The sequence below is a fragment of the Medicago sativa genome, chromosome 6 (assembly GCF_051527215.1).
Source record: "Medicago sativa cultivar Bolivia chromosome 6, Bolivia_mono, whole genome shotgun sequence".
NCBI lineage: Eukaryota > Viridiplantae > Streptophyta > Magnoliopsida > Fabales > Fabaceae > Medicago > Medicago sativa.
In genome coordinates this window covers 6,023,738-6,038,137 of record NC_140754.1, presented here as the reverse complement: position 1 = coordinate 6,038,137, position 14,400 = coordinate 6,023,738, and the positions used below count along the sequence as shown (strand labels likewise).

The following is a 14,400-nucleotide window of genomic DNA, read 5'->3' as shown; positions in this document are numbered from 1 at the left end:
TCATCTTCTCTGTCAACAATCTCAACAAAATACCCTAATAAAATACGCTAATATTTCTCCTTCACACGCTCCTCTATACTGCTTCCATCACACGCTACTTTTTCTTTTTCTATCTATTCAGTTTCTCCTTCTTCTTTTCCCTTCATTTTCTAGATCTCAATCATTTCTCCCTCATCCAATCCATATCTTTCTCTCACGAGAAAAAATAGCATACCTCATAACATCAATCTCAAGTGACACTGTCTTCTAACTTCAAGTAAGTTCTTTTTTTTTATTTGTCTTCAGTTTGTTCATTTTTCTCTTCTATGTCTTCTCCTCTATTTCACAATATAGTCATGGGTATCAGAATCTTAATTTATTCATTGTTTTTTTTAATGTTGATCTTTGACATATTGCTTTTTTATTTATGAAATTTTTGTCGTGGATTGTTGAATTTACCTCTTCAATTAGAAATCTGAATGTTATTATTTCTTTATTGTGTTCTTAAGGTATCGTAGCCGTCAATGGAGGTTGGAGTTGTACTGGACAGGAACGTGACGTAGGAGATATCATAAGTTGGTTACGGAACTACGACCACAGAGGTCGTGCCAGAGACAGCAGTGGAAAGAAAAGATAGGGTTTTAAGGCACAGAGGGAAGAGAAAGAATCGAAGGTTTGTGAATTGTTCCATTCTCTATTTCATTTTTCCGGTTGCTTATGAATTTTCTATGTTGTCTATTTATCTTTCACTTTTTCGGTGATGTGCAAAACCAATTGTGACCCTTTGAAATTAAAGGTTTTTTATTTACCTCAGGTTTGACATTCCACCTTTTACTGCGCAATTGGCGCATTATATCGGTGAAACCCTACTTCCTCAATTGTCTATTCTTCTTTCTATGTTGTCTATTTCCTTTTATGGAAAATATTCTTTTGCTTTCGAATTTATTTAGTCTTTTTTCCCCCTATTCTTTAGAAAATATTTCGAGGATTCTCTATTGGTTCTGCTTTTGTTTATACAACTATCATTGAGGAGTTAATAGTTTTAACAATAGTGTTCTTCCAAATATTACATATACCTTTTTTTGGTTGCTAATTATTGAACAGGGAAATGGGAACATATAAAATATAGGTGCTTCATTTTCATATTAAACCGTGTCTCTGTCATATTTATTTTGTTAAGTTGCATTTTTGGAAGGACATTTATGTTGTCATGTTGATTGTCGAAGTTCACTACTTTTTTTGTTTGCAGGTTGTTCCAATTGAAGTTGCTTATGGAAACACATCAAAAAGATATTTTGAAAAGGTGTTGGAGAGAGAGAATGTTTCTAGTGATAGAGAGTCTGGCGATTTTTTGTGAGCACTGTTCATCATCATCCTAAAACTTCACACCGTCTCCAATCACCTCCTTCCTTTTTCTGATACATCATGTCAACCTTCATCCACCCTTGGAAATTCCTGGATCTTGATCCAAAACCAATCACACCAGCCTTTAATAACCCAAAACCATTCAAAACTTTTGCGCAAGCTTTGTCTAACATCTGTGAAATCCCTGTTTCGCAGCTTCCACAACCAGTGAGCAAAGGAGATGTCCTGGCTATCCCGATACCAGATGCAGAATACGAGATTGGAATGGATAATTGCAAGCTTAATTTACATGGTCGGGTTCTCTGGCCAAAAGGCTCTACACCACTGACGGTGGTTTCGTTAAGGAAGAAGCTGGAATCAATCTGGAAGGATCTTTCACGATGGGGGATTCAAACTCTAGGAAAAGGCTACTTTGAATTCACTTTTACTAATTTAGAGGATGTTAGAAGGGTTAGGTCAGTCTCTTCTTGGAGCCTAAGCCCTGGATTTCTCAAACTGTTTGCCTGGTCACCGGATATCAGTCCTAAATCTCAACAAAACACCAATGCTCAGGTATGGGTCAGAATTTATGGATTATCTCAAGAATATTGGCGAAAGAATATTTTGTTTTCTATAGTTAGTGGAATAGGTTCACCTATTTGCACTGATACTGTCACAGCTAAACCAATGATAGAGAGAACCTTTGGCCTTTATGCAAGGGTATTAGTTGATATGGATCAAACACAGACCCTTAGGTATTCACTGCTTGTAGAGAGAAAGGGCTTTGCATTCTATGTTGATTTGGAATATGAAAATCTTCTAGATTATTGTTCTTACTGTCGAATTATTGGTCATCATGTGGATTATTGTAAAAAAATGGTACCCTGAATCTGAAGCCAGACAAGATAAAACTAGTTTGGGGCTGAAGCATGTTGAGAATCCACCTAAAAAGATTTATGCTCAGAAAAGAGATGGCAAGAAGGACCTGAACATATCAAAGGAAGCCGCGGATGTTGACAAACCGGCTGTTAATGTGGAGGAACAAACTGAAATAAATCAAGAGGTGGCTGCGGATGGAATGACAATAAAGAATTATGCAGATAAAGGCAAAGCAGATGAGGTTAATTTGAGTCATGAAGAACAGTTGAAAATGCAAGACAACCAGCTAGGGCAAGAATTGAATGAAACAGATGCGACAAAAACAAATGAGATGAGTATTGTTAGATTTGAGCCAGTGCTGACTCTGGAGCAGACTGAACCAGTTTCACAAGGTTCATTTGTTGCTGACAGTCAAGAATAAAACTCACAGGAAGAGACAGATGAGGAAGAGGAGGAGCAGATTGATAATACTTCAGTCAGAGTTATGAAAGATATGATGTTCCTGCAAAAATCATGGGCAAATATGTCAGAAGTTGAAGCAGAGGACGTTATCCCAGAAGTGGCAGCAAATACATCAAAACCTCATCCTCAGAATATTGTGGACAAAGAGGGATTCCAAATGGTGCTTCCCAAGAACAAGAAAAAAACTCAAAAGAAATCATTGTAAATCACCAGTGGCGCATATCCAACCAGATCAAAGGTTTCTCCAAAACCTTTTCGATGAAGTGCATTTTCTGGAATATTAGAGGGTTAGCTAACAACCCTTCAAGGTTAGCCCTTAAAAATCTTATTACACAATACCACCCTGATTTTATTTTTATATCTGAACCTTGGATGAACTTTGAAAACTTCAATAGTTGATGGTTAGTAAACTTGAACCTTAAACTTTTTGCAGTCAACTTTAGACACAATCTTCCACCCAATCTCTGGTGCATTTGCAAATCTCATCTTAACCCACAGATCATTGCCACAGATAGCCAACAATTAACCTTCATAATTTCGGATAATAATCAAAACTTTGCTTTATTTGTCATTTATGCTTCAACCAATTACATTGTTAGAAGACAATTATGGAACTCCCTCAATAATTTACAAACTCAACTTGATTTGCCCTGGTGCTTCATTGGAGATTTCAACTCCATATTAGGAGCACATGAACATAGAGGTAATACCTCTCCATCTAGGCTGCCTATAGAAGAATTTAAAGCTTGGTCTGAAAATAATCACTTGATTCATATTCCCACTAGAGGTGCAGATTACACTTGGGCCAATGGGAGAGATAGAAACAGATACACTGAGAGAAGGCTTGATAGAGCTATCTGCAATCAAGCATGGATTGATCTTTTCTCCTCTGTCTTAGTTACAACTCTAGTCAAGCACAAATCTGACCATTACCCATTGCTTCTTGACTTCCATATATCCAAATCTACTTTTGCATCAAGTTTTAAATTCATGAGGATGTGGACCACTCATACTGATTGTAAGAACATTGTGCAAGATTATTGGGATACTACTGTGATTGGCTGTCCCATGTTTATTCTAAATAAGAAGTTGAAAATCTTGAAATCAAAGCTGAAAGAGTGGAACAAACTTGTCTTTGGAAATGTTCATGAAAATGTTAAGCTTGCTGAAATGAAACTCAATATGATTCAAGACCAGATCCAATCCATTGGACACAGTGAAAGTTTATTGAATGAGGAAAAAGAAGCTCACAAACTTTTTGAAGATGCTCTGGCTAGAGAAGAGTTGTTCTGGCAAGAAAAAGCTCAATTAAACTGGCATCTACAGGGAGACGAAACACTAAATTTTTCCATAGAACAGCCAAAATCAAATCCTCCACCAAACTCATAACAACCTTACAAGATGGTGAACAAGTGCTTACGGATAAATCTCAGATAACAGATCATATTGTTAACTACTATAGTAATCTTTTTTGCACTAACACTTTTTTGCAGGACCATTCTCTTGCTGAGGAAGTCATCTCCCATCTGGTCACAAATGAAGTTAATTCAATGCTTACTATGTTACCCTCTCACCAAGAGATTAAAGCTGCCATCTTTGCCCTCAACAGAGATAGTGCTCCTGGCCCTGATGGGTTTGGTGCATTTTTCTACCAAAATTTTTGGTCCATTGTTAAAGATGATGTCATTGCGGCAGTGCTTCAATTCTTTACAACTAGCTGGATTTTACCTAGATACAACTCCAACATCATTGCTTTGATCCCTAAAACTCCAAATGCTATCTCAATTGATCAATACAGACCAATAGCTATGGCTAACTTCAAATTTAAGATTATTTCAAAGATAATTGCAGATAGGTTGGCTCAGATTATGCCCTCTATCATATCCAAGGATCAAATGGGATTCATTCATGGTAGGGATATTAAGGACTGCATCTGTACCGCTTCAGAGGCTGCTAACCTTCTTCATAACATGTCTTTTGGGGGAAACCTACCTCTAAAGATCGATATCACAAAGGATTTCGACACCATGGAATGGTCCTTTCTCTTGCAAGTATTGAAACATTTTGGTTTTAATGACACTTTTTGCAATTGGATTGCAGTGATTTTAAAATCAACTTTTCTTTCTATTTCTATCAATGGAGAATCACATGGATACTTTAATTGCACAAGGGGTGTCAGACAGGGGGATCCTCTATCCCCCCTCTTATTTTGCATAGCAGAAGATGTTCTCAGTAGAAGCTTAACCAAACTAGTTGATGAAGGAAAGCTGAATCTTATTAAAGGTACCAGAAATTACAGAGTTCCTTCTCACACTTTTTATGCAGATGATCTAATGATTTGCTGTAAAGGTAACATTTCTACCATTCATGCCATCAAGGATTTATTCGCAAGATATGAGTTAGCATCTGGTCAGGTCATCAATAATGCCAAATCTACTATCTTCTCTAGATCCATCAATCAAATCAGGCTGAACCACATAAATAACATCTTGAACTTCAACATTGGTTCTTTGCCTTTTAATTATTTGGGAGTTCCTATTTTTAAAGGTAAACCAAAGACTTGTTATTTACAAACTATTGCAGACAGGATCAAAGTCAAACTATCAAATTGGAAAGCTAGTTTACTTTCAATGGCTGGTAGTGTGCAATTAGTTCAGTCAGTAATCCAAAGCATGCTCATCTACATCATTTCTATTTATTCTTGGCCAATTACATTGCTTAAAGATTTGGAAAAAAAAATTAGAAATTTCATCTGGAGTGGGGATAGAGAAAAAAGAAAGCTGGTTTCTGTCTCTTGGAACAAAATCTGTAGACCATATGGTTAGGGTGGATTAAATCTTAGGTCTCTCATTAGTTTTGAATCATGCCACCAATTTGAAATTTTGCTCGAATTTAATCAACTGTGATGCTCATTGGGCCGCGCTGTTAAAAGATAGGGTCTTGAGAAATGGAAGAGTCATAAAACATCATATCTTCTCTTCACTTTGGAGTAGCATTAAGGAAGAGTATGTAGTCCTTAAAAAGAATTCTATTTGGCTTTTAGGGGATGGTAGAGACATAAGCTTCTGGAATGATCCTTGGTGTGGCACTCCTCTTTCTGACCTGCTCAACATTCCTGAATCAACATCATGTCTGTTTCGATCAACTGTCAATGAATACATTTCCAATGGTCATTGGAAGCTTCCTCCTCGGTTCACTGAATATTTCCCTGACATAACTCAAATGATCCATCAAGTGACAATTCCAAATTGTTCCAAGAAAGATCAAATTTTGTGGAAGCATACTTCTTCTGGTGATATGCAACTGAAGGAAGCTTATGTTTTCAAAACTAAGAGCTATCAGGATTTGCATTGGACCAAATTCATTTGGAGTAAAGACATCCCGCCAGCAAAATCACTTTTTGTTTGGAGATTTATGCATAACAAGGTTCCCACCGACGAAAACTTGATGATTAGAGGTTGTAACATTCCATCAATGTGTAGTCTTTGTATGCTATCATCAGAATCTTCCTTTCATCTTTTTTTCGAATGTCATTTTGCTTCAAATCTCTGGAATTGGCTAGCTGCCACCATCAACATGGATTTTAATTTCACTTCTAAAGAAGACATCTGGAACGTGTGTTATAGGCCATGGTCTCCCCAGTGTAAAGTGGTAATCAAGGCTGCTTTGGTTAATCTTATCAATATCATCTGGCATGCAAGAAACCAAGCAAGATTCAACAACAAAAGCATCCACTGGCGATCAACAATTGCAATGGTAATAGCTTCTACTTCCCTTTCTGGAAATCACACCTCCAAAGCATCTAATAATTCCATTGTAGACTTCACTATCCTTAAAGCTTTCAATTGTGTTATTCATCAACCAAAAGCAACAGTTACTACAGAGGTAGTTTGGCACCCTCCTCAAAATAATTGGTTAAAGAGCAACATTGATGGAGTTTCAAAGGGCAACCCTAGTATTTCTGCTTGTGGGGGAATCTTCAGAAATCACAACTCAGAGGTACTTTTCTGTTTTTCTGAACCTCTTGGAACTTGCTCTTCTTACCAGGCTGAATTATGTGGATTCTTGAAAGCAATAGAGATTATTGATCAACATCACTGGAATAACATATGGATAGAAACAGACTCCTCTCTGGTTCTGCTTGCTGTCAAAAACTCCCAAAAGATTCCTTGGATGTTAAGAAATAGATGGGACAATGCGGTATTGATTCTCAATAAGTTAAATTGCGTCATTTCTCATGTTTATAGGGAAGGGAACCAGGTAGCGGATTCTTTAGCTAAGCATGGTATTTCCTTGAGCAATTATACTTCTTGGTTAGTTATCCCTCAATTTGCTACCAGTAGCTTTATTAGAGATAAAGCTGGATGGCCCTCTTTTAGAATTTCATCTTGATTTGGGAGTTTTGGCCTAGTCCCCTCCCTTTGTATTTCGTTTCACTCTTTTATTGAATTTTGGGTTGGTTAGCTCTTTGCTTCCAACCTTTTCTCGCTTAAAAAAAAAAGTTGAAGTTGCTTATACATTTTCAATGGTAAAATACTTCTCACTTTTATTTTCTAGACTCATTTTTGAAATCTTTGTCAAGTAGTGTTTTTTCTTCTTCATAAAGGAATACACTAAAACACGATTAGAATGAATTGTATTGCGTATGTAGTTTTGTTTGTTTTGGTTTGTGGTGTTTTTGACATGGTTTATGATATGGTTTGTAGCAATATTACTCATGGTTGTTACAAATGTTCATATCTGGTATGGTTTTGGATGCATTTGAATTTATATATAAATTTATCCTTTACATGTATGTTTCCAAACTTAACTCAACTTGGTGTTGTATCACAATATTTGGGATAAGGAGAAGATAAAGGAAAAGAATGATAACTGATGCATAGCATAAAGGATCATGTATTTAAAACCATGCATTCAATTTGTTGACTCTATGTTTGTAGAGGAACATCCTCATTGCTGTTAAATGATATGGTTTCTTCATTTTCACTTTTGTGCTTTGAAACACTATGCTTAACAAGTTATAACTAGAGAGAAAATCACTGAGCTTTTTCAAAATGTGTAACTCAAACACTAAATTATGTCATATGTAGCACCTGTTATGCAATGATTGAAACTTAGCTTTAGTAACTTTTGCATCATTGGTAATGAGTATGCAATATATTTCTTAGATATATCTCTTATACTAATTGTGTTGCTATTTGGTTTACCTCCATAGTGATCTTATTCTTCTACTATTCTCATATCATTTGAAGATGGGGTAGCCACACCTGAAGTTCTTCTGCCATTTTTCGTAAGTTGTCAAACCTTGCAAATATACATTTTAATTTGGAGATAGAATTGCATTTTTGGTGTTGGTAATATGTTTGATAGGATTTGATATCTTTTATCATTAATTTACAACGAACATGAATCATTCAATATAATTATTGTTATTTATTTATTTTGTCTAGATTCTATTCTTTTGGAGTCAAAACATGATGAATTGAAATGCTCTTTACAATAGTTATATCAAAGGTTGCCACTTGATTCTTTTCTTTGCCATCACCCTCACTGTTCCATGTAAACATTCTATGTCCTATTGCTTTCTACTCATGGTTTTATAATGCGGTTGTAACGTAGTTACACTATGAACTATTAAATTGCGGCTGATGTGTGGTCGTAATTGTAGTTCTGACGCTAGAAAACTCTAAAATTGTTATGTTTCAGTTTCAATTGCAATTTGAGACCAAAAGTTAGAACTAAATCTGTTTTTGTTTTTCTAATCTTCAGGGTTCATTCAAGGTATTTTGGTGGCCATAAAATTGGTTGTCCTTCAAAAATTTAAGGTCAATCAGTCAATGTATTTCGGTGGTATCTTCAATTTGTGCTGCTACAAAGCTGATTTTTATTGGAGTTTTAAACGAAGTAGAAGAATATAAGAATAAGTACACTTAGTTTATATATTTTTCTCATATATGCCCATTGTTCAGCATTCTAACTATAAAATCACCAGCTAGCGTAACAGCGTTGTGATGTTTAATAACGTTTGCAGGATGCTCGGTGGTGATGTTAGATTGAGACAAGGTGTTGGCCAAATTTCTTCTACTATGGTTGTTTCTATGTGTAATAATATGCTAAACACAAAAATGATGACAATAGAGGATTTGGTAGAGGCCAATGAGGTATATGACAGCTTCCCTGCAAACATTTTGTTTATCTTTTCATGCAATTGATGTTTTGCATTTGTTTATTGGTAGCTTACTCGCTGCCAATGTTGTATATGGCAGATTACTAACCTAATTTTAAATTGGGTTAATACATTTTTACCCCCCTGTAATATAGGCGAGTTCCGGTTTTCCCCCCTGTAAAAAAGATTCTTTCGATTCCAACCCTGAAATATGAAGATTCCGTCGAAAACACCCCTGGTCAAATCTGGCACACGCCAGGTGCTGATGTGGCGCGCCACGTCATTTTTCGCATATACAGTCAGCGTGCCACGTCATCAAAAAAGATGACGTGGCGCGCCACATCAGCACCTGGCGTGTGCCAGATTTGACCAGGGGTGTTTTCGACGGAATCTTCATATTTCAGGGTTGGAATCGAAAGAATCTTTTTTACAGGGGGGGAAACCGGAACTCGCCTATATTACAGGGGGGTAAAAATGTATTAACCCTTTTAAATTTGTGGCAAATACTCACTGATTTGATTTTCCTCCGACAATTTTTTTACTTTGTAACTTCATACCTTTTTATTTTTATTTTTACAGAACTCAAATCCTAATTTTTGTGTCATACCTTCACTTCGAAGAGCATTGTTAGAATGCAAGAGGCATGCCAATTAAATCATTTTTCTTATTATCTAGGTGGTTTTTATTGAGCTCAATTTTTGTTTTTCTAATAAGATAACATTGCTAATTCCATTGACGATTAAAAAAACTATATATTTTTTATTATCTAGATGGTGTCTTGGATTGCATAATTTATTTGAGCCAGCTTAAATTTTAGCTTGGATTAAATTATTTTTACGGGGTTGTTAAGTTACTTTCTTTAGTAAAAAAAATGCTAATTAACTTGAGAGATGACTTTTAATAATTTTTTTTTTTTAGAGTTTGTCAACCTGCCATTGAAGGTGTAGTTCGTATAACTTTATTGGCTTTGTTTTCTTTTATTTTTGAAGGTGTAGTTTGTAAAACTTTATTAGCTTTGTTTTTTTTGGCTATTAGAGATTATTTGGTGAAGGTAATAATATTCTTTTCATGAAGTCATCGTTTCATATTTATCATTTGACTTTTCTATTAATTTGCAAAAAATGAAAAAGCTTGAATAGATAATATTGATCAATATTTTAAGCTTTAATGATTGCAATTTGAAATAGATAATATTGATTAATATTTTAAGGTTTAATGATAGCAATACACGTTACTTTTTGTTTTGTTTTTGTGTTGAATTCATACCTATAATTTTATTAATGTCAATTATTATCTTGCTGTTTCATATTTATCATAACTGTAATTAAAGTTAAATCCGGTTGCAGATGATCATTCTCTCTGTTTTTACCATTACGGCACAAAAGTTTTGGTTGAATTAATTTCGCTTTTAAAATATATATTCACGACACTAATTTTTAATTAATTACACCTCATTAGCAAACCTCTAAAACCGCCCTCCACTTGCTATCCCAACTTTTCCATTTCCTCCCATTAACTTTAATTTTCTCTTACACTTATCATATTTGGGAAATTACATAATTAAATACTTATTTGATTTCATAAGACCCGTGCGGCGCACGGGTCATCAATCTAGTTCCATCTAAAAAAATGCATTGCACACAAATTTCATTCCTATCCTCTTGCCTTTTTTTTTTGAAGAAAATATTTTCTGCCATATCAATGATCTTACGGGTTAAAGATTATTTATTGGTCTCTATTATAGTCGAGAAAACCCGTGCAACGCACGGGTCAAAAGTCTAGTTATTTTTTATATTTTGTTATAGTGGAGGGATATATTGACTCCAAGAGTAAGTCTAAAGAGTTACTCCACATCCCCACCCTCCATTTTATCTAAATTTAATGGACTAGATTAATGTCTCATTAATAATCATGTGATTTCATCTACCAAATCATTTTCACAATATTAATTACGATTTCATTCTATTGATTTAATGAATTTAACAATCTCGTGAGGAGTTTCCTTCTTTTACGTTACTATATTTTACCCTTACCAGTACCACCATTCATAAATCAAGTCTCGTCTAAAAAATTCTTAAAAAAAGATTCGTATCTTAATAAATTAAAAATCTATGGCTCTTTATTTCCACGATAGAAATAGATAAAAGATACTCTAACTCAAATTTAAATTTAAAGGCACGGTCAAATTTAAAGGCACAAGTATCTTCCTTTTTATATTCTTTGACATGAGGGAACCCAAGCAAAGGCAAAGGAAAGGATAAAGGCACAAGAATCTTCCTTTTTAAAGGCACAGTTATCTTCCTTTATATCTTCCTTTTTAAATGCTATTCTTTACACTTTTTTTTTGGATTTTTTTTTAATTTCATTCTTTTTTTTGACATCCTTATCCTTATTTATTAATTTTGTTACGTCTGCAGCAACTTAACCTAATTTTTTTCCGCTCATTTGCTTTATTAGGTTTGCAATTATTTAACCTAACAATTTCCATCTAAAAAAATGCATTACACACAAATTTCATTCCTATCCTCTTGCCTTTTTTTTTTATGAAAATATTTTCTACCACATCAATGATCTTACGGGTTAAAGATTATTTATTGGTCTCTATTATAGTCGAGAAAACCCGTGCAATGCACGGGTCAAAAGTCTAGTCATTTTTTATATTTTGTTACAGTGGAGGGATATATTGACTCCAAGAGTAAGTCTAAAGAGTTACTCCACATCCCCACCCTCCATTTTATCTAAATTTAATGGACTAGATTAATGTCTTATTAATAATCATGTGATTTCATCTATCAAATCATTTTCACAATATTAATTACGATTTCATTCTATTGATTTAATGAATTTAACAATCTCGTGAGGAGTTTCCTTCTTTTACGTTACTATATTTTACTCTTACCAGTACCACCATTCATAAATCAAGTCTCGTCTAAAAAATTCTTAAAAAAAGAATCGTATCTTAATAAATTAAAAATATATGGCTCTTTATTTCCACGATAGAAATAGATAAAAGATACTCTAACTCAAATTTAAATTTAAAGGCACACGGTCAAATTTAAAGGCACAAGTATCTTCCTTTTTATATTCTTTGACATAAGTGAACCAAGCAAAGGCAAAGGCAAAGGAAAAGGATAAAGGCACAAGTATCTTCCTTTTTAAAGGCACAATTATCTTCCTTTTTATCTTCCTTTTTAAATGCTATTCTTTACACCTTTTTATTGGCGCACCACACTATTCATGTGTGACACACATATTTTCTTCTTCTGTTTGGTCACTAACTTTAGTAATAATGAATCTTATTCTCAGACCCATTTCTATTGTTTTCTTCAAATGCTATTCTTTACACCTTTTTATTGGCTCACCACCCTATTCATGTGTGACACACATATTTTATTCTATTGTTTGGTCATGTGGCTACTAACTTTAGCAATAATGAACCTCTAATCTCAATCTTTTGCTGTTTGCCTCAATAAATTAAAATTGACAAATTTATTCAAAATGACTTTAAATTAAACATTAAATTAATAAAAATAGAATTAAAATTTAATTAAAAAGACTCTAAAAATAGTGAATGACCGACTGTCATCAATAAGCGGAGGTGGAAGCTTCGTACAAATATATAGTAAAAAAATATAAGAAATAAGAAATATGAAAATCATTTTGAAATCAAACCATACTCCCTCCGTCCCAAATTGTACGACGTTTTGGGTATTTCACACGTATTAAGAAATATAATTAATTTTGTGTGGGAAATAAATAGATATTACGAGTTGTTTTACAAAATTATCTTTAATAAATGGTATGAGAAAGATAAATTAAAGAATTGAAATAAGAGAGAGTAATAAATAGTTAAAGATATATAATGGAAAAATTAACATTAATGTTTGATTAGTATTGTAAAACGATATGTAATTTGGAACAACTTTTTTTCTTCTTCTAAAGTGACGTGGACGGAGGGATATAAGAGGGAGTGTCAAAAGACTTGAACATAATACCGACTACCAAGCTTTTCATATTCTTTCTAACTCTCAATATGTCATCCTTCCGCTTGGTGGATGATATCAAAGCGAAGCTCGACAGAGCAGAGCCACCTTCAACCGTTGAGTGTTGCATTTACAAGGTCCCCTCTAAAATTCGCAAACTCAACGAAGACGCATACACCCCCAATGTCGTTTCCATTGGCCCTTTTCACCACAATCACCCCCAGCTCCAAAATATGGAAAGTCAGAAACTCATTCTCTTCAAAGCTTTTCTCCAACGAACCAACGCATGTTTAAACACCTTGGTTAGCTACATAGATTCTATCTTACCTCATTTCAAACGCTGTTATTCTGAAACCTTACCATTTTCTCATGATGAACTTGTTCAGTTAATCTTAATCGATTCCTGTTTTATAATTCAACTTTTTCGGACATGTTATCATGGTGGGTTTCCCTTTAAACCTTGGTTAGCCAATGGTATAATAGAAGACTTATTGTTACTTGAAAATCAGCTTCCCTTTTTCGTTATTGAAAAAATTTACAGTCTTTCATTGAGTTCTACAAATGCTAGAGTTCCTAACACTACGATCCCTTCTTTTCTTAAACTCACTACTAATTATTTTGATTATTACAATAAATCAAAATTGGATTTCGATAAGGGTGATATTAGTATAAGGCACTTCACTGATCTGATTAGGATATTTCATTTGCAACATCCTATTGAAAGTCGGGCTATTAGGCACGAGTTCAACGAACTGGTGATACATCTACCGAGTGCAACTGAATTGTTAGAAGCTGGAGTTAGGTTTCAAGTGAACACTAAAAGTAAATGTTTACTTGACTTGAGGTTTTCGGGAGGAGTTCTTGAAATTCCTCGATTAAGAGTTCAGGATGATACCGAAACTTTATTTCGGAATCTGGTTGCTTTGGAGCAGTGTCATTACCCTGATAAGTCATATATTACTGATTATGTTTCTGTTTTGGATTACCTTATAAATGCTGGTACGGATGCGGATATACTTGTTCAGAGGGAAATACTGGATAATATGCTTGGAGACAGTGATTCTATAGCTAACTTGTTTAATGGTCTTTGCAAAAATGTTATACATGGTGATATCAGTTCTCATTTCTCTAGTCTTTGCGAAGACTTGAATGCTTTTTGTAGGAATCCTAGGCATAAGTTGAAGGCTGCTCTCAGGCGTGATTATTGCAAAACTCCTTGGCAAACTGCTGCTTCCATTGCTGGAATCTTACTACTTGTTCTCACTTTACTTCATTATTTTGTCTATTATGTTGGATCGAAATTGTAATTTCATTTAAATAAAGCAACTTGATCATGTTGTATTGTTGTTGAACAAAATTGGTCTGATAGTGTAGTTGGCAAAATCTAGGGGTGCAGGTAGAAACTCCTAACTAATGTCACGACTCATGTGTGTTTATGTATATTCTACTGTTCTGTTTGATGTTTTAGCCTTTTAGGTAATGGCAAATTGATGTCCATGTTATGGGTGATAGCAGCTGTTGTTCTAAACACTTGTGTAAAAGTATCACAAACAAGTCTTATTGTTGATAGAAAAAAATCTAAGTCAA

The 14,400-nt window shown here is 34.4% G+C and overlaps 1 protein-coding gene and 1 pseudogene across 2 annotated transcripts; both read left to right on the top strand.

The window, feature by feature from the left end:
• The first annotated feature begins 1,544 nt into the window (after window positions 1-1,544).
• Window positions 1,545-8,899, top strand: LOC146912354 (uncharacterized; annotated as a pseudogene). The gene is made up of 5 exons (XR_015016432.1): window positions 1,545-7,192; window positions 7,880-7,954; window positions 8,115-8,178; window positions 8,434-8,588; window positions 8,696-8,899. The product of XR_015016432.1 is annotated as an uncharacterized LOC146912354 (transcript).
• Window positions 8,900-12,863: 3,964 nt separating this feature from the next.
• On the top strand, window positions 12,864-14,120 carry LOC146912353 (UPF0481 protein At3g47200-like). The gene has a single exon (XM_085720713.1). It carries the CDS (start codon window positions 12,864-12,866, stop codon window positions 14,118-14,120), a length of 1,257 nt encoding a protein of 418 aa, XP_085576839.1.
• Window positions 14,121-14,400: the final 280 nt, after the last annotated feature.

Excerpts from the sequence above, each read along its gene's own strand:
- LOC146912353 (XM_085720713.1), top strand. The coding sequence starts at position 12,864 with ATGTCATCCTTCCGCTTGGTGGATGATATCAAAGCGAAGCTCGACAGA.